At 45.1% G+C, this 27359-nt stretch overlaps 1 protein-coding gene across 1 annotated transcript in view; it reads left to right on the forward strand.

Moving 5' to 3' along the window:
- Window positions 1-3678: 3678 nt before the first annotated feature.
- Window positions 3679-27359, forward strand: part of ppm1e (protein phosphatase, Mg2+/Mn2+ dependent, 1E) — a 53002-nt gene continuing 29321 nt past the window's right edge. The window contains exon 1 of the mRNA XM_036525464.1: window positions 3679-3959. Coding sequence (XP_036381357.1) covers window positions 3778-3959 — 182 coding nt within the window. The 5' untranslated portion in view covers window positions 3679-3777. The remainder of the gene's footprint in view (window positions 3960-27359) is intronic.

Below are 27359 nucleotides of genomic sequence, written 5' to 3' on the forward strand. Positions count from 1 at the left end.
CAGCCAGGGGGTGTCAGTGGAGAACATCTGCCTCTTTTACTGTGGATGGATCCCCTCAGCATTAAAGAGAGCTCTGGTCAAAATCAGTTTTTCCACATTGCATTTCAACAGATGCAAAGCACCAGAACTGAATCTTACCCAAAATTCTAACAATTGGTAGTGATGTCTTTACCTGCCCATCGGACATAGATGTAGTACAGTATTAAAAGGATCTCCCTTCTTTGGTTTGGCCAACTACATTTTTTATTTGATATTTGTAGTTCAGCCTTAGGATGGGGCATTGCCATGATAGGATGCTCTTTCTGAGACATGGACCAATCACACAGAGTAAATGGACCTTGTTGACATCGCTGACATATTGGATGGAAAATACCACAGAGCATCCTTTGATGGACCAAATGGTGTCCCAGTGGCTTAGTGGCACTGTTGTGTACCTAAGATGAAAGCGGCAATAAAATTAAATGATTCTTATAAATTTGTATCAGAAAAAGCTGTACACTGACAATTTGGTTAGCTAACTTGATGTCTGGTGAGCTAGTGGCTACTGTTGGCAATTACCCCTTCTACAGTAACTTTAAGCAAGTAATATGTAATAAAGGATCTCTAGTTACAGGAACCATCCTGCTAATGGCTATAGTTTGCAAGCTACTTTTCTAGTGATTTATTTATATAAATTATATATTTAGCTAGCCGGCTAGCTGTAACAACATCCTGTTTGTGTAAAAACATTCAAATTCATTTTATTTTATTTTATTTTTATTATTTATTTATTACTATATGTATAACATAATTCCAGACTGCTAAATCCCAAGCTAGCTACGACTGTATTTTGACTTGTTAATTACGTGAGCTTGCTATCAAATCATAATTGGTTGTGATATGTCAGTTTACATGACCAACAAAAACGGAATTCTCATTAAGACAAAAAGGAAATTCAGATATCTATTGATTTTTGAAATAGAAGGAATAAATATGACACTTTTCAAATGGTGAGAATGAAATTGCTTTAGCTAGCTAACAGGCATATTGTAGCTTGCTAGCTAGCAATATAAGGCTCATTTACTACAATGGCTGTGGGTGTAATGTGAGCATAAAATATAATTGTAAATGAAATAGCTCCCTAATTGTTCAACTTACAGGGTAGCTTGCTTTGTTTCTGCCCTTAACCAGAGGTGCATGTGATTGACAGGACAATGACCAATCAGACATCTCACATAGAAAATAAGTGGGAAGTGCAGTAACCTGAACATTAACAGCGTGGAACATTCCAGACAAGTGTCTTCATGCTAACATCAATGGAACAGCACAAATTTTGCCTTTCATGAATTATGTCACCTCTCATCCTGCACACACATACACATTCACAAGTTTTCTCTTCTGACATTGATGAATTAGGAAGCCATGATCCTGATTAAGTTTTATCAAGAAGGAACATCCAGTGTGTTTTTAGGAAGAGGGAACATTTGGAACAGCCCAGTAGTTACAATGCAAAGATAAAATGTGTGTGCAAACAAGTATATAAAAGTCTGAAAGATTGCATCATTTATAGTTTTCCACAAATATATGACACGTATACAGCCTCATCTTTAGCCGCCTCCTCGCTTTGTTTAAATAAAAGAGTTGACTTTTTTAAGAGGTTGTGTGCCGGAAATCAATTTTTATGAGCATCACAGCACTAAAGAGGCAAAAAGTGCTTTGTCACAGCTCCTTGCTCGGTGACAGAAGTGGGTCACAACAGTAGTTGTCATGAATCATATCAAATGCATCAGATGACAGTACCCGCAGATCCTGAATCCTTCGCCTTGATATTAATTTTACCTCCCAGATTCAAAGTCAATCTTGTCCCGCGACGGTGAACTAACGGGGCCGCTCAGCCAGTGCTTATAAGTTTTATGTGTTTTTTCCTCATGCCTCAGTGCTCACACATCTTTGAGCCCCTCTCTCTGTCTCCAGAATCGGCCCCTCCTTTCTTCCTCTTGGCCTTGTCAAAGCGACCGAATCAGTGCATCACCTCTCCTTCCACACAGCCATCTTCACCTTGCAGCTCGCTGAAAAAGGCTGCCATGGGAAACTATGAAGCGCTTTGACTTCTGCCATGTAGGTTCACGTTCTGCTCACTCGCAGTGGATCCACTTGACAGAAGGTGACTTGGGCATCTTCAATCATGGCAATCATCCAATGTGAGAGGAGTCCTTCTGGTTGAGGGTCACCTTTCCATTATGCCGTGAGACCTACATACATGACAACAACACGTTTCTGATCCTCGTAATGGGCCATTTATTGAAATGAGAACTTAAAAACTGAGGTCAAGTAGGATGTCCTTGATGAAAATCTCAGAGGTAGCTTTTAGACGTATTAGCAGAGCATTTGATTTTTTAAGCAAACAGAAATACATGCCCTTTGTTTTCCTCTGACTGGAGGAGCTGTTGTTGTTGCCTTTTCCTTCAGTTTCCTTCTGGATGTTGTCCTGATGCATTCTCAGTTCAGGTTATATGGTACAGTACATAATGAAAACTAATCAGAGCTTTATTTATACGTTACTTGACATCTTTTTGCAGTGACAGTCAGACCTACCATCTACTGCTATTTGCAGACAAGGTGGTTGAAACAGACTGCACAAACATATAGGCAATACAGTATTTGAAGTGATATTCAGTGTCATTTCAATATTTTATTTCAGGTGCTATTTCAACCGCACATAGGAGATTTCTTAATAAAGAAACAACAAGATTATTAGGTACCTTAACTATTATTAGATCAAATACATCCTACAACGTGTTATGTACATGCAACAATATATGTTATGTACTGTATATTCATCATTTATTACACGTTTAAAACTTACCAGATTATGTATTGTGCTCTTGAAACAAATTTCTGAATGACATATTTAAAATGTTTTTGTAGTCTATTCCAGATTAAACTCATCTGATTCGGTTAGGGCATATATTATCTAAGCAGTCACAAGGCAGCCAAACGGTTAATTCTCATCAAGGGAGAAATCTACTACAGTTGGTATTTTTAGCATTGAAGCTGATGTCCTATATACACACTTAAACAGAGAGATAGCATCAAATCGCGATGCAAGAGTGAATCGCTGAAAAATTACAAAGCAGTACTGAAATGTAGTACATCCACGAGATGTATGTCAGTAAAGCTATCTGTCTATCAATGGGAAACTATGCTTTTGTGTGAAATGGTACCCAAAAATAACATTTTCTCTTATTTGACAAATGGGTTATCGCACAAACGAATTGCTCATGTCTTCAATACATTTGTTTTATGTAATTGGCGTAGACGGTTGTTTGATCTATGTATGCCGTCCTTGTGCACTGGATATGATTTTTGATTTCCGTAAACGGGGATCTTGCACTGGCACTCGGGCAGATGTGACATAACTGGTTAAATACCTAGCCTTGCGCTTCTTCACGTCCCTTCGCTCGTCGACAACAAAGTGATTTCGTCATGCCTATGGACGCGCACGCAGCGCAGGTGTAAGGCTCAGCCAATAGCTATTTACCTGCTCAGCGTGCGCGCTCCTGGCCCTGACGATGTTGATGGCTTCTGCACCTCGCTCGCATTCAGAACAGCGATACGCCCTCCCCTTTTCTGCCGTCATCAGCATCCATCATACACGCCTCCATCTGTGATTGTGCGAGCCCGTGGTCACGCGCGCGCGCCCCCCATCGCGCAACTGGGGAGCTATCCAGCAAGCGTTTCAAAGTAGTCTCCTTGCCCGGCTAGAGCTGTCTGTTGTCTCTCCAGGAATGAGAAGTGATGGCCGGCTCCGCCAGCGAGGAGAAAACCTTCCGAAGGTTCTTGGAGCTCTTCCTCCGAGAGGTGAGGGGACCGCTCCAGGACGACGAACCTCTACCCATGCGCCCCTTGTCGGACCTGGTCTCGGAGGACGAAGTAGAAGGGGAATGCCTCGACTTGTGTCTCCAGCACCTGTGCAAATAGTTAAGTATCGATGTGATGTGTTGCATATCATTTTTTAAAAACACGATATTGTATTTGGTTCATGAACTAGTTATTCGGAACTGTTTCAAAGCCGCTTGAGAAAGTAGTGTAAAGAGGAACTTGCCAGCAAGATACAGGGTGTATTCCGGGAGTTTAACTTCATATACAATCTCCCGGCAAATAGATGTTACAATGTACGTCTATGCTGTCATGAGTTTGTGCCTAATTTAAGTTGACAGCAGCCGGTTTTGTGTCAGGTAGCAAGGCTACCAAAAGGCGCGACCCTGTCCAGCACTTTATTATGTCGATGGCTTTGTGTACCACCAGTTTTTTATCATAATTAAGACAGAACACAAACACCGTAAATGCGTGTCTCTGTCACCGCTGTCGCCAATTTAACTTTACTGTAGACTTAGGTACAGGAAGACACAAGTGCGTATTATTAAAACAAGTAAATTAGGCTACTTTTAAAAACCAGTTTGACTTTCACCTATGCGACTGTCTGTCTATTAGATTTGCATGCCAATAATTAGTAGCTGCTTATTATTATTATTATTATTATTATTATTATTATTATTATTATTGTCATGATCATCATCGTTGTTGTTGTTGTTTTACATCCCCATCGATCGATGTATATTGTCTAACTCTGAAATACAGAAAGGGGTCGACCTTTACGGAGAGAAGGTGGAGGAATGAATGAGTGAAAGAGTGAATGAACGACATGTGCACAGTTTAAAACAGTTTCGTAATAGGTATTTACTTCATGTTTTTACTTGTTCCTTTCTAACATGCTCATATCAGTAGTCCGGCTCATATCAGCTTTAAATGGGAGGGCAAAACGGGGGAGCGTTTGAAAGGATGGTAAATTAACCGTTCCGTCATTTTGACAGCACATCGGTTCTGGAATTAGCATTCAGTCGCTACATTGAGTGTATAGAAGCCGATAATGTATATTCTGCTATGATTTGAGGTGACATCGCTTGGGATGAACCTCTTTGCATACTTTCTGAATATTCATCTATGTTTTTTGCTTTACGATATATGCGTTGTTACTCTCTGCTTCCCGGATTGTCACTCGCATCTCCATTACTACGTTAACCTGTCTCAAGCCAAAAACATTTAGTGCCCATTTATCGCCGCAGGCATATCTCGATGAATTAAATACCATGCGCGCTCGCTGTGTGGGATGGGTGTACGTTTGACAAATCACGTCATTCGTGTGTTTCCACAAATAGTCCCCTCGTAGCAGCCATAAAGAACTGGATCGCCGGGACTGGGTGTGAAAGGCAAGAGAAGGACAACTACAGATTTCACCGCTCCAGCCATCAGACAATTGATGGGGGAATGTTTATAAGCTGTCCGAAAGGAGGGAAATTTCAGAAACGTCCAAACCTACTTTGACATCGAGTCAAATTATATTTGAATTAACGCCAGCGGTCTTAGAGGAAACACAGAGCGTTTTGTAAAGAATCAATGCAAATTACTCAGGTATAACGTGAAATGGATTGGAAAAAAGGAATTGTACAGTCAACTCACAAAGGTTTCAAACATTCCTTAGGTTGCGATTGTACTACAGGTATATTATATAATATAATATTATATTATGTTATATTATATTATATCAGAAAAAGTTTCGGTAGTAGACGGTGAGGCATAATGATGTTAGCAAAGCAACATAAGTACACATCAGTGGGAAATAAACAGAGCAAATAAACTGAGCATGCAAAAATTCTTCAGGTGTGAAAGCTGTAATTTCAATTCCTTTTACTCAATGCCATCCATTTCAAGGCTGTCCAAATGCACGCAGTGTGAGCACACAGGTCTGGCACTGGTCATGTGACTGCTGTTTGGGGAATTCAAAGGGCAGACCACTCCTGCCATGCCATGACTGACTTTATAATAAATATTCAGGGAAAATGTGTTATTTAGACTGGGGATGTGGCAGTATCATGGGGCCAGATCTCTATTGAACAAAGAGCTCATTGTTGCACAAGGTTGCTGTATGTCTGTTATGCAAATACTTACAGACCTGGGTGCAGCCATCTGAATGATGCCGTCCCATCTGAATTCACACTCGCATACAGTACATACATAAATAATAGAAACACAAGGGGGAATCTGTTCAGTCAAACATAACCATACCCTAAATACAAGGATTGTCAGGGTGGACATAAAAAGGTAATGTAGTTGAATGAACAACCTTTTGAAATGTCGGATGTAAGCTCTGTTTCTTTTATGTATTCTCCTTGGAATTTGCCATTGACCTTTGCATGGTAAAAGTACATGATGGAAGACTGGATTGTGCCCCTGGTTTAACACAAACCCATCCGTTTTGCTCAAGCCTTCATTAGCGGTAGCCGTCCCCCTTAGCATATGTCGCGAAAAAAAGAACCTGACAGAATGGATGTTTATCCTGTGCTTTCCGCGCAAACAACAGAACGACTTCACCCCCCGATTGCTCATAATTCCTGCCGCAATTCCAAGTTGAGCCTGTGCGAACGATCATCTGTCAGAGGAAGAGTAGCATCTAAATCGGGCTCAAAGTGAGGCGCATTCTCACACTCTCCTGTCCTAGCTGTGTGGCTCTCGCCTCCCTCCGTGGTGATTCAGCTGAACGTGTCATTATTTTGTCTCTGGGATGAAGATCTAATAATAGTCCAGGGGAGAGAGGTGGAGAGCCCCTTTGTTCTGCTCCTGTCTGTGTGCGGGTGTGTGTGTGGGAGCTGGGAGGAGCAGTGTTGGGTGGGGGGGGGAGGGGAGGCTGCGGGATGACGTGGGGGGGGGGGGTGGGGGGGAGTGGGTTGGTGTAACGGTGGTGGCGCGAATGCCGTTTTTGTCCTCACACGCTCGCACGGTCCTGCTGGTTTAAGCACCTCCTGAGGTGATGGAGTGACAGATTTTTTTTTCTTGTTTTTGTGAGAGAGAAGGAGACGGGGGGGGGGGGGTACACCAGTGAGGGTGTGGAGACGCCAGCCGTCCCACAGAGCGTCTGTGGAATCACATGTGCATATGCATGTGTGTGTGTGTGTTTGTGCGTGTGTATGTGTGGGTCCTCACATGGATAATGGGATGGCTGATGTTTTTCCATAATTCCGGTGTGTCTTATATTGGGCGCAGAGAAATGGAGTAGCCCCTATTTAAGACCCTTTTTCACGATCGGTCTCAGTCCTTAGTTCTTACCCACTTTTCCCACATTGTGAGAGCTAATAACAAACGGTTCACCTCTTTGCTGATTGAAGTGACCTCACACGTCCTTCCCTTATTGCTAACAAATGTTTCTTAGAATCCTCCAGTCTGATAAGACTGTAGAAAATGGATAATACATACATATACAGTATACATTTATACCTTATTGATGTGGATGCATGAAATGTGCAATTAAGTTGGTGTAATCACACAAATCACTATGGGCTCTGTAATTTAAGGAACAGGCACTTGGCTCTCTCCAGGCTGTTCACAACACTGCAGATTTTATGTTATGGTGAGCAAGTCATCTATCCAAGATGCAGAAACGGGTGGATTTTTATTAGCATGTGCGTGGCTACACACATTTGTGGTTGGATTTGGAGGGAGTCAGTCTGCACTATTCTATTTGCAAGTCCAGTGAAAGAGCCGCATGCTTCAGTTTAGATATCTTGCCTGCGCAGACCAACACAGAATTTTGGTTGTGTAAATGACCTGATCAGGCTGAAACTTGTTAGTAAACAAGGAACCAGAGTTAGGGTCAGTTCCATTTCCGTAAGGTCAGTTGAATTCATGATCTGACATTCAATTCATGGATTGACTTTCAATGACTGAATTGAAATGGAATTGAACCCATTTCTACAAGGAACATGATGACATGAAAGAATAGTTAATTTGATACGGCTCTGGATCTTCCTTTCCAATAGGACATTCAAGGGTTACTTCAGTGAGGGTCAAACTTGGCCTTTCTCATGCCCATAGAGAAGTCAATCCATTCTTAGAGTTGTAGGTGTGAGAAAGGTCCAGAGGAGTCTCAGGATAGGTCCAATCTGCAGTCAATCATTGTGAGCTCATTTTATTGGTCATCCTCAATTTTACCAGTTACAGAGAGGAACATTGATTTAATGTGGATGATAATGAATTAATAGCAATAGTGTAATTTTTATGAACCAGTAACTTTGGCTTGTTGTTAATATTCAAGATGATTAGTATCGCTTGTGTCTTACTTTGTCACCAGATGTCACCAAAACTTGTTTGTGCAGGTCTCCAAGGTTTAAATCGTGTGTTACTATGTCCTTCTTTTAAAACAATGTGTCTATGGAGACTGATTCTAGAAGTAAGAGAAATAATTAGGACATTATTTAGAATCGTGTTGATTTAAACCATGTGTGGCTAAGAAGAAAATAATATCCAGATGAGCGAGTTTTACTGTAAATAGTATGTCAAATTTATTCAGCAGTAATGGGCAAAGTAAATAATGGAGCACAACACTGCTAGAATTCCTGAATTCTAAGCGTTGTGGCTGAGCACTGAGGAGGCACTTCAGATTCCTCTGTTTAAAAAAATGAGGGCGAAGATGGAGGGGAGAGAGAAGGCAGCAATGACTAAGCGAGACAGCATCCCCCCCTTGTTTCCTGCTGTAAATTTAAAGGGTGTCATAGCACAGGGTGATGGAGGGCTGAGGTATTTCACTAAACCGTATCAATAGGTGAGTCTCACACGAAAGCACTGCAGTACAGCCATAAACGATGTCTCTTACACCCCAGCTCTGTGTCCTGTGTCCTGTCTTTGAGTCCACAAAAGGTGGTTGTGTTCAGGCATCGATTGAAAAACATGCTGTTGGAGTTCAGATTGAAAGGTTAAGGTAAAGACCTTAAGGTAAAGACCTTAGTAGCAGTACACACAGAAGCAGTGTTAACCCACTGAATAGCATGGCTTCTTATGCCCTTGATGAGACTTTCTGTCTGATTGGTTAGCATGGGAGGTGAGCTGAGCACATAGCCCATTGGTGACAATTGGTCTGACTGGCGTTGTGTGTGTGTATGTGTGTGTGTGTGTGTGCGTGTGTGTGTGTGTATGCATATGGGGGGAGGCTGTCAGGGTCATAAAAATGTGCAGGTTGCAGCAGCTTGGTGAGGTCTGAATTCCAAAGAAACACCACTATACCAGAGGAGTCCTTGGAGGCAGCATACTCTTTTCCCAAAGCATACTGATAATAGCAGGATTGTTCCTATTCAAATTTAGAATAATTACTAAACATTTAAGGAGGGCATTCATATCATGGGAAGCTGTTGAGTACATTAATTTAGCATATTTATAGACACGAGTTTTATTGACATGTTTGAATAGAAGGCTGAGTCTTACCCACTGGCAACAGATGAGGGGTTACCAAATAAGAATGACAAGGATGGCGAGGGATCTGCCTGTGAGATCAGGGTAATGATTCTGCTTTAATTTCCATTTGTCACAGTGACATAGTGTAGCCGCTTAAAATGCTCAGATTCCACCTCTTCGCCGAGTGATTAATAGCACTGATCTTTTAAGGCAAACATGAAAAACAGTCTTTGCCTTATCATCCTGTTCCACGGGAAACAGGAAAAAAAAAATCAGCATTTATTCATGCACAGAAGCTCCTAAATTAAATTGCCCTGTTTATCTTTTTTGTGCAAAGCCAAAATTCTGCTAAGAGCATTTGGCATTATATCAGAGCTCAATTGTTTGTTAGTTACATTGACAGCAGCTGCTCCCAAGACCTTGCTGCCCAATCCGCACTCCCTCCCATGCTTTCCCTTCTGTGGAGGCATAATCAGATTGGGATTTTACTGCAGACACATACGGAACCAGATCCCAGAGTCAGACCTGAAGGCAGCCAGCCCTGTAGCCAAGTTCGGTTTTGCCAGAGCCGTGAATCAAAACCCCACGACTCACTCGTTAGCCAGAAGATGGAGGTGACCTCTGTCTGCCTCAGGAGACAGGAAAGGGCAGTATTTTGGTTAATTGTGGTTCTGAAAAAAAAAAAAAACGGCAATGATTTCATTCATTCATTCAGTGCACAGTAATAACCTCAGCCGTCAAACCTAATCAGCACATCACACCTCCACCAATATGCACATACACACTACCCACATTTCAGAAATGACAAAACTGTATTCCAGGTCCAGACACGGCTTTATGGTCAGTCTACAACCTTGCCTTGTAGACACTCTTACCCAGAGCGACTTAGGTAGCTTACACGTCATCATTCATTTACTGAGGCAATTTGAGGCAATAAGCATCTTGCGCAAGGGTGCAACAGCAGTACCTCTCCAGGGATTCAAACCCACAACCTTTGTGTAAGGAACCCTGCTGCTTCTCACGGCATTAAACTGTTGTCTGTGGAGCCTTCGGTGCCTCCATGGGGTCTGTTTGGAATTTTGCTGTTTGAGCCATAGTGGGATTTGACAGATAAGACAAGAGCAATCACAACACAGACTGCCTCCACAAGCCACAGATCAATAAGATCAGTGTGGGACAATATGTTTGCTACAGCATGGCCGACTGATATCTACAGCCAAGATTTATCCGTCCTGTAATTCTATACCTAATTGTAGAACAGTTTCAGTAAAACACAACGCTTTCCTGAGCCTCGGGCATAAAAATAAATGCATTTATGGAGCTTAGTGGAAGCAGCGGGCAGCTTGTGGTATAATGGAAAGGTCATTGAACTTTAGACCTGAGGGTCAAGGGTTCAGACAGCAGAAGGGGCACTGCAGTGTTACCCTTGAGCAAGATGCTCTCTCAATTGGGCCAGTCCATATTCTGCTGAATAAATGGGTTACATAATACTGGAGATATAAACGTGTAAGCATCTGAAGTCGTCTTGGATGAAGACATCTGCTAAGCAAGTAAATTATGCAAAGCTAGGAGACCTATTTCAAGCGCTGCAAGTACAAATGGACTTCCACTAGCATATTTACGCCAAAGCTCCAAAGTAGCTGCTTAGCAATGCTAAATATTCATTTCGTACCTCGTCTGGAACACCGTGGGTTTTGATACAAAGCAGAGGAAAAAAGCACGCCCTTAAGTATATCTCATATTTAGTTTCAAGTTCGTTCAATGGCATATGTTACCACGCTTTTCCGTCACATTGATGAGCGGAATTACCTTATTCCTGTTATGAAGGTGAACTGATGCTTTGAATGTTCTGTTTGATGCAAATCACTACTTTGTTAATGATTTCTCATAAACAGCGTTGTAGCATTTTGTGTTTTTTATCTAAAATCACCAGATTCAGCTATAAGTTCTTAATGTATTAGAGTTGAAATGAGTTAATGTATTACAGTAGAAAAATCTGGATTGTGGCTGATCCAGGACTGAGAAACAGAGTCCAAGACCCACAGACAATCCAGCAGTTAATCAGATTCCCTGCCAGCTCCTGTTTTTTGAACACATCACAGGCTTGAGCAGCTCTTGACACAGTGAGCAAGAATGAACACAACCTCCTCCTGTTTGTTTTCACTTTGGCCAAAGAGAGAATTAACTACCCTGTGCTCCTCACAGTCAATACAGTTCAATTCAGAGCTCAGCCATGCCAGACTAAAGCATTAGAGAGGGAGAGAGATGGAGTGAGAGAGTGAGGGAGAGACAAACAAGAGACAGCAAGAGAGAGAGGAGGATTCACAAGACATTACTCACAAATCATTGAAGAAGTCCTTTGTTTTTCTTTGTATATCCCAAGAAAGACCGTTTTATTCCGAGGCAGATATTAATTAGGACGCAGTCCAGGCTCTTTGTTGGATTTGCCTCCGTAGAGGCTAGGCGATGTAAATGACTGTCAATCCCTCTTTTCTCATGGCTCTTAAGACATGCTGCCCTCGTGGGGATTGCAGCCTTCCTGTCTGCTCCCCTGTGCTTCTGATGCCCTCCGTCCGTCTGGGTTTGTCCCTGCATCACCTTGGCTTAACGCCACAGCGGCAAAAATTTAGTGCCGGGGGGCTCTCCGCCACCCCCAAAGGTGACTGTCTCCAAATTCACCAGTGGCTGGTGCGCTCTCTGGAGGAACCGTACAGGGCCCACTGTGGTCGTCTGCAATGCCCTCTGCGCAGGAAGTGGTCCCACTGGAATCGTCCCTGGAAAGACCAGCAGCTCCTCTGCTTTAGAGGGAGTCTCCACGCTAGCTGTGTGGCAGCCTCAGCTCTCACTCTAAGGCTATGGATTGTCATGCAGCAAGAACAAACTTTGAGGATCTCCTGTGTGTACCCAAGTCTTGTGGTGTTCCTCATCTATTTGCTTTGGGGGAGGGGGCTGGGATGAAAATCAATTCTGTCGAGGGAAGGGGAGCTCACTTCTGTGAATACATTTCGGCACGCGTGCATTCTGGGATGCGATGCAGTCATGTAAGTGGACTGTAACACAGCTGGAAGCTTATATAATTACATGTTCTAACTGAAGTTCCAACCCCAGCCCAAGCCTATCCCCTAATTCCAAATCTAAACATTTATATAATCACACATTGTGTAACATGGCCGTGAGTGGAAAGAGTACTCAACTAAGTACCATTACTTGAGGGAAAGAGTGCTTAAACAGAAGCCGAGGTGGGTCATGCAGTCATGGTTTAGACTGAAAAATGGAAAAGTCCACTGGCACTGCACAGTAATATTCTCGCTTTAGTACCGGTTGGTCAGTTTGCATTTCACAGGTAACCGATTCTTCTTTAAGGAAATGAGGACTCGGAACAAGCCACAGTGACAAAATCGTGAAATCATCCAGTACCTGGGCAAGCCTCATGTCAAGGTTTTGTGCCATTAAGAAACCTTCCTCAGAGAGCTGCGCAATGTTTTTAGCCTCTGAGGCTGCCAGATTACTATAAAACAAAAGACTGCCCCCAAGGGTCTGCCTCGGTAGTATTTCATCCTGCTTTTCATTTGCAAGAAAGAGGTCTGTCACCTTCTCTCAGAGTGCTCTCTGGCTAATTGAATGGAAATATGATTGATCCTCCCTGCTTCTGCCAGTCACCGGGTAATTGCGCAGAGTGGGCCCTGACACTGGCTTCCCTGGGTACATCTTTGGCAGGCCATCCTCTGGGCGTGTTTGCAGGATTTTGAGCTTCAGTTAGGAAGTCAAAGGCCAGTGCAAATAAAGGAGAGCTCATGCTTTTTCCAAATGCCAAACCTCAGCAATACTGCATTGTGCATATAATTTAGAGCAATTACTGTTGATATGTCAGAAGTTATAGTGTGTGTGAGTATATATGTATGTACGTATATATGTATATATAGACACACACACACATTACATATATACTTGTGTGTGTCTTTCAATTTTCATTTATAGGTGAAGAAGATTCATTTATCTCCTTCAAGAAAAAAAAATGTGTGGATCTTTTTATGGAAGATTTATCAGAATACCCTGTGTCCCTCATGTGAAATCTTTAAAAGACATGACCTCATTTTGCATAGAATTGGTTTCAACGAAATGAAAACAATGGCAATGCTCTCAAAGGACAAAGAAAGTATTTTGTCAAAGTCAGTAGAGGTAAGCCATGAGCATTTGTCTGTGAGCATTGCAGGATGTTATACGGATGGAATTGATGGACAGATTCTGCCCAAAATAACCAGAGCCTTCAAAGAGAGGCTTTTGTGTTTCTCTGCTCACGACTAAAACCACAAATGCTCCAGTAAAAGCAAAAACCTTTGCTTTGTTTCGAGGGAAATAAGGGCAGGATTTGACCTTGTCCGCAGTGCAGATAACATGCAGTTTCTCTTCTGGTGCTCATCTATAATAATGTGCAGGGAAGCCTTGAACATCTTAATTGATACAACTGGGAGTTAAAACAATATGTGAAAAGGCCAGGGTGTGTCAGACTGCTGTAGCCGATGGCGGTTGTCAGTCTGCATTGCCTTGCGTTGTGGGGGTTGCTTATTCAATAACGTGTTTTCTTTCCCACCTTCCCCGGATTTGGACTGGTTCATAAGAAAGCCATGCAGAGGGCCTTGAGATGTAAAGTATGACCGGCCCTCCAGCGTGGTGTCAATGGGGCTGGCTGTGTGCAAGTAAAAGCACTTGGGAGTGTTAGAACATGTGGGCACCTGCTGTCCCTAACAGCCCTCCTCTCCTAATGCCGCCCGGGCCTGCTGCTCGCAGTTAGTGTCTGAACGAGGGGCCGGCAAAAGGCTGCTTTCACTATCCAGCATGGTGACGGGTGCCGTGGTTCGAAGCGGCACCATCCAGACAGAGGGGGAGAGATGGACGGGACACATTGCGTAAGGTGTACTGGGATGGCTGTTGCTTATCCCTGGCCCAGATGCAGGCAGGGGAGTGTTCAGGATCACACGTACCCCCCCCCCAACCCTCTTTCTTTGCCCATGTCCCCCTTCTGGCTGGGATTCTCAGTTGGGCTATCCCAGGCAGGGAAATTACTTCCAGAAGTAATCCCTTAATCGCCCCACAGCACTGGGATTAGCAGAGAGGGCAGCCCCAGCCAGCCTTCAGTGCTCAGCCCTCAGTGTAGAGCCAGAGCCTAGCCAGCTCTCCGGCCGTTTAACCCCTCCTCCGATCCAGGGCAGCAGCACAGCGCAGCGCGGCGCGTCCACCTGGCCGCTGGGACAGTGCCCATGCGCTGATGCACGCCGGTGCACACCACCACCACTCTGCTCCCCCAGCTCCCCCAGCCTCCGAAACCCATGCTGCTCCCCTACCCACACCTCCTTACTCCAGCTCATCCAGCGCCTTACGCCAGAGGAATGGCTGATGAAGTGACACCCTAGTTATGACATCACTACAGTGGTCCCTGTGCTTTACGGTGAAATGTCATGATTGTGTATATGGGTCTGCTTAGAGGTGAGGTGCTCTGTTAGTGGGATCCACTGTGAGTCGTGTTTACCAGGATAATTTGACCAGCCAAAGGACATGCTCCTAATCATGATTAAGACTCACCTTTGTCACGTCAGGAAGGGAATCAGCCTCCACACAGTGCAGTGAATTCTCCTGATCCCTTAGAGCATTGACATGAATGAATGAATGAATGAATATCCCATGTACAGAAATCCACACTGTCTACATCTGGCAGGTCAAGTAGCAACGAGCTTTGCAGAGTACAACATTTGTACCAGGCCAAGCAGTCACCGGTGAACAAGCCCAAGGAGAAACCCATCAGCAGTGCTTATGTTTACTGCTGGGGAAAATGGAGCACACTTTAGAGGCTCTGTGCTCAGTTGGAGTACATGGACCCCTGCTTTTAGGTCTCTCTGGAGACTGGAGCCACTTAAGAGCAGCTATGAGGAAACAGTTAGTGTCTGAACGAGGGGCCGGCAAGAGGCTCCCTGCCAGATATTCAGTGGAACTTAAAAAAAGAGTGTGTATATGTGTATATGTATATGAGCATATATAGGTGTGCTTCTTTTAAAGTCTGAGAGACTGAGAAAGATGGAGAGGCCATGACGCCCACTTCCCAGGAAGCTGTAGCTGTAGTCGGAATTAGGGCAGCTACCTCCTCCCTCTCGCAGCCCCAGTTCCGCGGCCTGAATGAAGGTGGCGGACTGTGAGCCCGAGAGGAGCGTTTGCATATGAGAGCAGGTCACCCCGCTTGCGTTTCGCCCACCTTGAGCACCTCTGCTCGGTCTGCTCCCAGAAACACGCATGTGGTTTAATGTAAGGCGCGGACCCCGTGCGCCGGCCGACTCGGCTCCAGGGCGGCGCGCGGACTCCCTCCCAGCCCTCTTGAGCGGCACACTTTTAATGAGGGACATTGCAGGTACTCTCTGCCAGCCTAACCCACTTCAAAGCTTTCTTTATCTAGGTCAGACTTTCTCAGCTCAAGGTCCCCCAAAAACTTTGCTTTCTGGCTAAGGCCCCCCAGCGCTGACGCCCTTAACCCACCTGCGCAAGTAGGAGGTGTCAGAATTATTTTAGAAAGCATTGAAGGTAGTACGATTTTTCATGTATGTGTTCAGCGTCTAAGGATCCCCTGGAATTCCAAGAGGCTCCCTGGCTGCCAGTTTGGAAACTCTTTACTGATGTAGTGTTCAGAATTAGACTTTTATTCAGATAATACTGTATTCAGGATTTTAATATTCTGGTCTGAACACAATGCTCGGAAAAATCATGAATAAGCATTCCCACAGAAAACCTTGTTCAGTGATGGGGTTAAGTATTTAATAATGAAAGTATGTTATAGATATAGCTTTTAGATGTAGCTAATCATATGAACACTTGAGATAGCAAAAGACCTCAACCAGATGGAAGCTTTGAAACCCAAACTATCTACAAAATATGAGGAAAATAGGCAACATCCTTTTATCTTTTGTATGGTGTAAGCCCAAAGCGTCAACCTTCAGTTGTGAAGAGTCATTGGGGATGCCCTGGCTGGTCTTTTTTCCGTTGCATTTGCGTTTATATTTTGTTACTTGGCATGTGCTCTTATTCATAGTGACTTATTAGGGTCACTTACGTACCCTTGCTTTATAAGGTTCAAGAACAGTTACTGTGGTGGTGCATGACAAAACACTGGGATAAGGTGAATGTACCTCAGTTCATGGTCTAACTGTACCACAGCCCACTGTCTACTCTGACGATTGTGCCCCAGTCAGAACTCTAGATTTATGGTCAGCTCTCTCGATGTACCCTCGTCGGCCCTCGAAAGTCTCTGCATTGTGGGGAGTCCTCTGCAGCGAAGCCACATCAGCAGGGAAAGGCGGGAGAGCAAAGTCTTTGAAACGCTGAAGTGCTGGATTTTAACCCCTGGCGGGGAGCGTCGATGGGAGGCAGTGGCTCAAAATTGATTTCCACGCGGTTGCCGCGCCGCATTCAGCTGTCGTTTCTCCGTTAACGGCCGCTTGAGTCGAGGGCAGCCGGGCCTCGTGGAAGGGCGTGGCCCGGGTGCCTGTGCTTAGGCGGAACACCAGAAAACGCTGCGCGGTCTGCGTGTTTCCTGGAGCCCACGCTGTCCCTTTTTGGGAGGTTGCCGTGGAGCCTTCTGGAGTGACGTCAGATGTTCCCCGGAGGCGGGCTCTGCGTGTTACTGCCTCTATCAGCAGGAACTGCAGGTCTCGCTGGCAGCAGTCCTGAACAGGAGCAAACGCAAAACGTCTCCAGTCACGTGACTGTGAGAGCCAAACGCAGCTCAGTAATTTTGCTTAGCTGCTGGCCTCAACATGTCATGTGATCATTTAATGAAATAATAAAGAAAGAAGAGCAAGAAAAACTAATTTAGTGTATGAACAGATTGGTAACGTCAAGTGTTGGGCTTAACTGAGATTAACTGTACTTAGTGCATTTGGCTTTGCTTTGTATGAATCTGACATTTAAAACAGCAGGATAAATTGCAGGATTTTGTGTTCCCAAACACAGCAGCTCTCTTCGGTAGTCCTTTCTTTAATTACAGTTCAGTCAGGGTGAACAGCAACTGAAAGTAATTTTAAATGTTTGCCCACTTTGTGTGTAATGAATCTTGTAAAACAGTAAAAAAGTCATGCATAATAGTCCATTTCAGATGACCGATTGCTGTTTTGAACAGGGTTTCCCAAGTAAGGTATGTCATAAAGAACCTCTTGACTTTCCCCAATGCAACCCAGTTCTAAGTCTGCAACAAGAGTGCAAATGTATGGTTTTGTGGCTTAGGCAGATGTCTCACCTCTGAACAGTGTACTGTAAATGACGTTTTCTGTGCAGATAAATTTACCCTGAAAGACATGTGCAGTGCTGGCTTGGCACTGGGGATGAACTTGGCATCTCCTGTTTGCCCAGGATGGTAAATCTCCTTAGTCAGAAGTGATGACCTCACGTCCAGGGCTGTATTTGTGATACTGAGGGCAGTAATGACCTCATGTCCAGAGCAGAGGCTGTAATGTTGACTTCACTGGTGACCTCATTTCTGGAGAAGTATCCATGCTGGGCACAAAAGTGTACTTGGAGCACACTATGTCTTGCAGATTGTCTGTGTTGTACCTGCTTTCAAAGGTTGTTCACAGCACTGGAGACATATACATGTATGAATTGAAAAATCCTTCCTGATGTTCGTTTAAATGCAATCATTTGCTGAAGTTATCATAACTTCATTGCCAGTGTGATGGAATTATAACCAGAAGAATGTCAACATGTGGTTGCGTAATGCTCCTACTCTTAAGCAACTGGCTTACCCAATTGCCTCAATGAAAAAACCCAGCAGTGCAAATCGACCTCCACGATAAAATGTCATAGAGGTACAGCCTCCCCAAGGTCATCTGCTAAAGCGAGATATGGGCGCTTTCTTTTTACAACACCCAGTTCATCAGCATCTCAACCACAGCGATTAGCACATCGGCAGTGCTGCGATCTGTGAAACGGCAGAAACCGCACCGCGGCAGCAACAAGGAAATGCCCGCTCTCCTGTCGCTGCTCCGCGCGCAGGTGTGCCCCCTCAGCCTCCGGTCAGCCGAGAGAGAGACAGAGAGAGAGAGGGAGAGAGAGAGAGAGGGAGAGAGAGAGAGAGAGAGAGAGAGAGAGAGAGAGAGAGAGAGAGAGGGAGAGAGAGAGGGAGAGAGAGAGAGAGAGAGGGAGAGAGAGAGAGAGAGAGAGGGAGAGGGAGAGAGAGAGAGAGAGAGAGAGAGAGAGAGGGAGAGAGAGAGGGAGAGGGAGAGAGAGAGAGGGAGAGAGAGAGAGAGAGACAGAGAGGGAGAGAGAGAGAGAGAGGGAGAGAGAGAGAGAGAGGGAGAGGGAGAGAGAGAGAGAGAGAGGGAGAGAGAGAGACAGAGAGGCTGTTTGTTTATTGCCGCTGCGCGTAGTCAAATGTGGAGTCGCGCGCTCGCTGCCCAAGATGAAAAATGCAAAGCAGCTGCCGTGACTGACGGGCCAGGATCCCTCGCTTCTTACTCCACGCTCCATCCGCCCTGGCGGGATGCAAATGAGTCCTGCTCAGTGAAACACGGAGGGAGGAGAGCCCGTGTCGAACGCTGTGAGCGTGCCGAAGAACCGCGTACATGAATGGGTAAAACTCCAACTTCAGGCCGGAGGTGCGTAAGCAAAACCTGAGGCGAAATGGCGTCATTTCAGGTGAAATTCCATCACAGAGATACTGGGGGAAGAAGAGCACTTCTGCTATGGATAATAATGAAATTCACACCCGAGTTACTAAATGTCAATTATTTTGGTCTTGCCATCAATTCTGTTATTAAACAGTAATTCAGTAGGTAGGAGTTTCCGTACAATTAAAGTGGGAAGGTTGCATTTGATGCGGTTGTAGCGGTACTTCATTTGGCAAAGGGATCACACCTGTACATGGACTGACATTGTTGACCCCCCGTGTGGGGACATCATAAAGAGGGAAAAGAAAGACGGAGATGGGGTGGAGGAGGGATGGAATGAAGAGCTGACATGTAAAGGAAGTGGTAAGTGGGATTTTTATAGTCGTGGATGGGACCAGGTTGTCTAGGTTTGGTTAGGTGCGTAGGCGTTGTCTGTAAATTCTCCTCCCAAATCTTTGTTTGTAATGTCAATAAATGATACGGTAGGGAATAACAGATCCAATACTAATACCAAAACTACAGGACACGGTTGCCCCAGTTCCAGCATGCGCAGGTTGTTCTCATTTGTAAAATAGGATCTACTGACTTCATTAAGCCTGGTTGGAATGTAGCAATTACAGTGCTTTTTGGGGCTGTACTGGTTCCAAGGCTATGGAAAACCCAAACACGGCTGGTGCAACTGCACCAAGGTGATCAAGTTAGACGTCTATCAGTATGTCATTTCCCAGAGCAAGCGGCCTGTCTGGTTCACGGGGAGAAAGGTCACGGGGTCGCCTGATCCAGCCTTGCTGTGTAAGCAGCTTTTGCTACTCACCTTCACAGGGAAGCAGACAGGCCACGCCCCTCGTGAGGTGTAGCATTACGCTGCCTGACATGTCGGAGAAAGTGTGCATTATTGAATCGAGGCTCCTGCATATTTAAAGCAGAGGCAGGCCTATTCATTCTCTGTACTCGCCGTCCCAGCTGTCAAAAGGCTAAGCTCCTGCCCCCACGGTGCACTGCCCTACAGTACATTCCCTGCCAGCTCAGAGGGGTCTCATTTTAATTGGCTCAATTGTTCCAATCCCCCCCCATTCATCAGAACGGCGGATTCATTTCAGACAGGGAAGAAAGAGATCCAGCGATTAACAGCTGTAAAAGAAGCAGGATACCTGACGACAGAGAGGGCAGCATCCATCCATTGCTGCAGGAGCTCACACGATACCCACCTGAACACGTGGGTCACCCAAGCCCCGCGTGTGGACTATCCTGTGAGCGTGGCTCCGAAAAATCCAGCAGGTGCTCTTCTGAAAAGACTTTCATGGTGTGTGCCTTTGATCTTCAGCTTGATTGATTCTGTGAGCTGGTGGGTAGCTGGAGTCGAGGCAGACCCCTCTCTCACAAACTCACCGGCCACCACTCCTAACGAGCAGGTGCTCTTTTTAGTGTGGCCGGAACAGCTCACTGGCACACACACCCCCCACGTGTGGCTGTTAACCCCTTCGTTTCCCAGAGTTTGACCTTACTGGTTCTTCCTGATTGTCATCCACGGATCTCACTTGACCAAGAGTCCTTGCACGTTACCGACTCAAATCGTCACAGAGCTTTGTGTTAAGTAATTAAACTGGGCTTCTTGAGACATTTAAATTCTCAGGCTTCTCAAACGCCTCATTTACAAAGAGTGCCACGGCTGCTGACACACGTTCTGAGAAACAGAAGCGCTACAAAGGAAATTTCACATGTGACAAAAAAAACATGCAATCTACATGACATACCGCATATTTTTTTTCTTTAGTGCTTCACGCTCACATCAAGGACCCCCTCCAGCTGTAGCTAGGTAACACATAGCGGTGCGGAGAACACAGACAGAGAAAAACGGCACATACACCGCGGCCCCTCTCGTCAGTGGCTTCTGAGCGGGCGCTGCATGAGGGCTGACTCATCCTGCCGAGGGGCTGAGCCGCCAGAAAGCCCTGCGATTAACAGCCACAGCTCAGTGGAGTGTGTGTGCTCCTCCACAGAAGTGATGATTCACCAGCGAATAATTGGAAACTCACCCCTCCCCCCCACCCCACCCCCCAACACTGAGTCAGACACTGTCACTCGCCGAGGTCCAAAAAGGCACAGGCCCAGGGCAGCGACACCACACCGCCCCGCTCCCCAATCTGGCCTGCCTTTTGCGTCTGTGGGGCTCTGGGTCCTCTCTTATCCAGGATCAGCTAACTCCAGCCCTAAACCTCAGCCATCGTGTTGCAAAAAAATTAATACTGATCCAGGGTCAATGTTTCAGGGCAGTGTCTGCAGAGACAGCATCTTGGATGCTGCCATTCTACATTGCAGCGAGAAACACGGGATTCTGTTGGTTCACATATTCTGGCTGTCATAGGTCAAACGTTATGGTTGCATTAGGTCATGAATTTAACAAACAAACCAAAGACCTATAGATACCTAGTAATTATGCAGGCGCTGAAGCCGTTCTGCGCACCCTGTAGGCTATTGGTATACGAAACGTCAATCTGCCAGCCGGTGTATTACATAATACTGGCTCCAGGCTCTGTAGTGATGCACATTTCTTGCTCGATTGCCTGTAAGTGAAGTGAGTCCCCAACCCATGGTACTGAGGGACCCACGAGTGCAAGGGGTCATGTCAGAGGAAGGTTTTATGCAAAACCACACCTCTTGTATAAGACCCAACAAAGGAGTTGCATTATTCATATTATATGTGAATCCCTTTCCTGTTGTTCTTGAATTCACATCAAAAAACAGCATCCATACAAGTGTGTGGTTCCTGCAGTCTAATGTGCTGTAAATGTCCTATTTGGAAAGGATAATATAGACCCCAGTGACATAAAGTCCAGTGTGTTTTCCAGTAGAGAGCCCCTCTCCTCATTACGCAATCCTGGGCACTGGACTGTTCTGTGGACAGTGGGTCATTCCTGGGTCAACCAGAATCCAGCTCCTTTTGACTCTTTAATAATTTAAGACCTTATAACTGAATTTGGTGATTTTAAAAGAAAACCCGCAATACTTGACAGCCCTTTTTGTTGGGAGAAATCCATAAGTATTAGTAGCATTTTGCTCTAAATAGGACATTTGGACGGCTTCAGTTCTACCTCATAACTCAAATCAACGAATTCAGTACATCAGTGTTCCAGAAAAATAGATGTAAAAAAAAACTCTGTTGAAATATGCAGATGAACCACTTGACTCTATGAACATTCTGTGCAAAACCGCAGCGATTCCAGCTTGTCCGCTCCCTCTCCGACACTGGCACAAAGTGGGTGTGCTGTCAGATTACAATCGGCGACGTTTGCTCGCAGGGCTTTTTCTGCAGGAAGGAGCGTGAGCCGGGGATTCTGGGAGCTGGCGGGCAGGAGTGCCGCTTGGCACAGGGACCTCCCGCTGCCCTGCGTCAGCCCTGCACTCGTTGGCTCAGGGTGGGCAGGCCTCCGTCCTCACTTGGGGAGGGGGAGAGCGCGCTCGCACAGGGCCCACATGGTGCCACAGCTGTCTGTCCAGTTTCATCCAACTGAAATTTTAGCCTCTACACACAAGCGCTGATTTTCACAAATGATGCCCTACAATGCTGGCAGTACGCTAGGGACTTTTCACCAGGCACCGTGGCTGCCTGATTACAGCACTGCGCAATGTGAGGTTGCAAGAGCAAGCGCTGAAATTCAAGCACTGTAAAATTATTTTCACTTTTTGGATACTTACGTGTGTACGGTGTACCAGATAGAACAAAAAATAGTACAACAAAGAGGCTAAATGCAACTGCCTTCTGAACTTGGACATGAACAGAGAAGACAGTGTCCAGATCACGGAATGGGGCAGTTGGTGTTCTTAACTCGTTGGTAGTGAACCAATACATCGACCATGTGTACACTACAGACGTGGTGTTTCATGGAAAAATGACATATCTGAAACCAGGCATCAAGCTCTTTTGGCTCCTAAGACTGAGCTGGCAGAATGACACCATGCCTATTGCATAATAAGCCCAACAGCAATGTGTGAGCATGGTGTGTTTATGCTGTAAACACTTCTAACCAGGCGATCCCTTGACTGTAATTGCTGATGAATTAAACCAATAATAAAGGGTGATCAGAGCTGAAGAGCGGTGAAGCAGGCGGTCCGTGTGCATGCCACGCTGCCTTCTCCCTGCCAGTCTGTGTCGATTGCCCTCTCCTCGTTCAAGTGAACAACAATTAAAGTTGTCTTTTGCTTAATGACAGTCTCTCGAGTGTAATTAAGAAAATGTGGGGGCTCCGGAGAGAACAACAGCAAGCTCATGAGCGATTGAAAGGGAAGCCTTTCTTCTGGTTGAGTGTGTGCGTGTTTGACGCCCTGCGTGTTTGAGCGTACACGCCTGTGTGTTTCATCTATTTTTTTTGTATGAGCGTTTGTGAAATGGTGTCGTGTTTGTGTGGGAGGCACCGTGTGACCATCGCGTGTGGTGCAACTGTGCGCGTTTGGTTGCGAGTCGGAGCGATTGCGTGTTTATATGTCTGTGCGCTTGTGGGGTTGTGTGACTGTGTGTTTGTGTGTGTGTGTCTGTGTGCGCTTTGCTGTGACTCAGTGGGAGAGTGTCTGTGTGACTGCGTGTTTGAGCGCGTGTGCGTGCATGTATTGCTGTGTCTGTGTGCCGGAAAAGCTCCCCTGCTCATGCTGATCGCTCCATTAGTGGACAAAGCGAGGATCACAGCTGGGTGTCCAAGTTAACTCTCTGAGGATCAGATATAAGAACATAAGGCCATTGTTTGAATGTAGTTTTAGAATGACCCACGCTTCATGCTTTCACTGTTTACGATGTAACAGTTGTCATGACTGTTCTAATGGCTCTCGGATGTCATAAAGGGCTAAATTCAAACAAGCCTCAGTACGTGACATTTTGAGGTAAAGTCGCTTTCTAGATCACACCTCTCTGGCCTACATTTTTCAGTGGAGAGACTCCCATAGTCTCATGTTCAGGAGAATTTTCACTTTTGCTGCATGTTTAAACAGTGACACAATTCCACAGTCCAGGATAGGTTTAAGCAATTGGCTGTGAGCAAGATGTGCTGCACACATCTGCTCACTGCGGGCCAGTTCTAAGAACAGCAAATATGAAAACCGACCGCTTCATCTGAAATGCTAATTTGACATTTCCTGAGAATGGCACTTGCAATCTGACACCAACGGTCAGCACTCAACTATCTTTTAGTAACCTCCCTGTGTTTGCTCTAGACTTCCCCTTACGTAACTCTGACTTGGAGGAAGAACGCGGGGCGTAATCTCCAAGTCGGCATGGCAGAATCTGATTATGCTCTGGCTGGGGCTGTCCAGATTGCAATGTGAAGAGAAAATGTTTTCTGAGAATCTGTTCTCACCCCCCCCTCCCAAACACACACACACACACACATACACACACCAACCCCTCCTGTTAATGATGCAGCGTTGGATAGATAGGGTGTATGATAATCCTGGATTAGAGCTGTAATCCAGTGCTTGAAGACAGAGGAATATCTGGCCCTTTGTCCTGATGGTTCATTCCCAGGAACCGTGCCCTGTTGTGAAGCGCTCTGCAACTGAGCCAGATTCCAGAACCGGGAAAGCCCAGACCAGGATCTCACAGGTATCGAACTGACCCAGTTCGCAGTGCCTTTGAGCACAGCCCCAGTTTGGTAATCTCTCTGATGGAGACCCTGTTTAACCCTGAAATGCTGACAGGGTTGTATCTGAGAGGAGATGCTGAGCTGGAGGTCACAGAAAGCGAAGAGGAACTTCGGCATAGAAATACGTTCACAGAAGGCCAAGAGCTGCTTAGCAAGACAGTCACAGGCTTCATCGTCACTCAGTGCTCTTCTAGTTAGAAATCAAAGATAGATCCCTATCAGTCGACTGCCATTACCTATACTGCTGCAGCAAAAGTCAAAGTGACATTTGGACTGTGAGGAGAAAAGAAATAGAAAAGTCAAGTATAGAAAAGTAGAAATGAACAGATACTGAATCTTTATCTGCTAAGAATTTTGAAGAGAGTGTTGATTGATAAAACCATTTTTGAAATTGATATAGGAATGGATATTTAAAGTTCATCGCTCTGTATAACCGTATTTGAATCCTCTGTACCTTGTGAATGGCCAGACTCTAACTACTGTCCTTTAAGCCTTTAAGGGAACACATTTATGCAAGCTTTTCTTGCCTTTTGTTTCTTTGAATTTTAAATCTTCAAATTCAAAGAGAATGTTGAAACAACATGCAACGTGTACATGTTTTACTCAAAGATTAGGGACAGAGCACACTGTGTTGTGAGTGAACCAGGGCTGAAGTTGTGATTTGCCTCCTGCCTCTTACTCCAACCAAGAGGAAACAGATGACAGTGGAGCTTTTAGCTATGGGTGGAACAGCGGGAGATGACTTTTGCCCACAGCAAAAAGGAAAAAAAAAAAAACTGAGTTGCTCCCAAGGCAGTTTCTCCACAGGTCAGAAACACCTTAATGCTTTGAAATTGAGGTACATTAAAGGAGGCGTCCTTTAAGCTGCCAGTGAAAATTTGGCAGCTATCATAAGGATCCCAAACCATGTCAATGTGTCCATGGCAGGGTTCAATTATTAATCAGAAGGACCTTAAAAAGGAGTTGAACTGTTCTATAGTTCAGAGGTACAAGGGTAATACAATAGGTATTGGTAGCATGTTACGCATTGCACACCATCTGAGCCTGGAAGCCATGATATAAAAAAGGTAACAGAATGTTCTAGCCAAGTACACCTGTGAATTCAAGAGGCTTGATAAAAGATTAAAAATCATGTTTGTCCATAAATGACATTTCCACGTCTTTCACATGCGAGGAGAATAATTACTGCTTGTTCTCCAAAGAAAGGCTGTGCTGTTCTGTTGCTGGGAAATGAAAATACAAGCATCTTGCTCCGTAAAGTGTTCATTCATCAGCGGGACTGGGGCGTAATCTGTTCTTGGGGTGAACTGTTCTGTACCACAACCTATTATTTTCCTGTAAATAACGACTAAAATAGCACCATAGATAATTATTTCCGCTCACCATCCTGGCCTCCTGATCTCACCCTGTGCCACATGGTACAATTTCGATCTCAACGGGCCCTAAGTGACGTCAACTCACTGAGTTGGACTCACTGGAGGCCGTCATGGCCTTACGTTTGGGTTTTTGGGAGCACCTTGTTAGGTTAATTTTAATTTATAATAGACATGGTAACCACAGATATTCAAGAGGCAGGCAGCCATATTCATACTGGTATGTTCCTCTGTATCTTCAACAGTCTTCACAGTGGTTCTTAAAAGTCACCTTGCTATTCCCTCTGTGTGCAGCTATTCGGAACGCCATACTGAAAAGAACGATGTAACACATATCAGTCGTGTGAAGCGGCAGCCACCTAGCGAATCTATATCTATGGCTGGAACTCGGTTCTCACCCCAGAGAGAGGCAGCTGCAATTCAGTTCCCATCCTCTGGGACTGAGAACGGTGTTGGAATTCAGGTTTCATTAGTAGTGTAATCAAGTGTCTCTCACGTAGCCCCTTCTCCTCTGAAGACGGAAGGCATCAATCTCGATCCGAAACCCATGAGCGCGGCGTCCTGCGACCCCGAATCCGATCGGGCCCCTGATTTTCATTCCGAGGGCGTTCACCCGCCTCCTTTTCATCAGACATCAAAATGTTTCACGCCCCCCAACTCCATCCCTTTTCGCCTTGTGTACTCTCCAGATTGACAGACTAATCAATTTCTCCGGCTAAGCCGTGGTTGCATGCGTGCGCGTGTTAGATTACAGAGGGCCCCTTGCGATTCTCTTGATGATATTAGTATTTTAAACATGGGCTGATCAATCTCTCCATTTAAAACCTGGCAACACTGGGTTGCACACTGGGGGAGCCGTTCAATGAGTGAGTGAGTGAGCCAGTGGATGAAAGACCCTACTGTATTTAGAATGCCTCACGCAGTCCCTTGTGATAGTTGAGTGTACATGATGATTTTATTAGTGGTTTAAAACGCCAACTGCTCCCTTTCTCCTTTTTGAATCTAATATCTGATGATGCTCTCTTGCACTTCATTCATAGTGTCAGCATTCCAGTATAGTCCTTCACTAACTCACTCACTCATTGAGTGGCTCCCCCAAAGTAACAACAGTATCTTCATTTCACCACTAGATGGTGAAAGACACTAATAAGATGATCCACCAAAGTAGTTGCAGTCCCTGAACAGTGCCTAGACTTGCTCATGCTCAAGCTCTTGCTCAAGTGAAACCTGGTGGTGCGTATGTCAGTTCATACATTGTGCCTTTAATATCAGCTCTTAGAACATACACTGAACATGAAAGTGTAGGCTGATTGGATGACTGCCATTTGTGAAGGTGGATTTCTGCTTTACTTGAAATGATGGAAAGGCATCTATTGATCGGTCTGAGTGCATGTGTCTCTCTTCGTGCATGTGTGTTTCTCTTTGTGCGTGTGTATGCGTGACTGTAGTAT

Source organism: Megalops cyprinoides, chromosome 3 (genome assembly GCF_013368585.1).
Source record: "Megalops cyprinoides isolate fMegCyp1 chromosome 3, fMegCyp1.pri, whole genome shotgun sequence".
NCBI lineage: Eukaryota > Metazoa > Chordata > Actinopteri > Elopiformes > Megalopidae > Megalops > Megalops cyprinoides.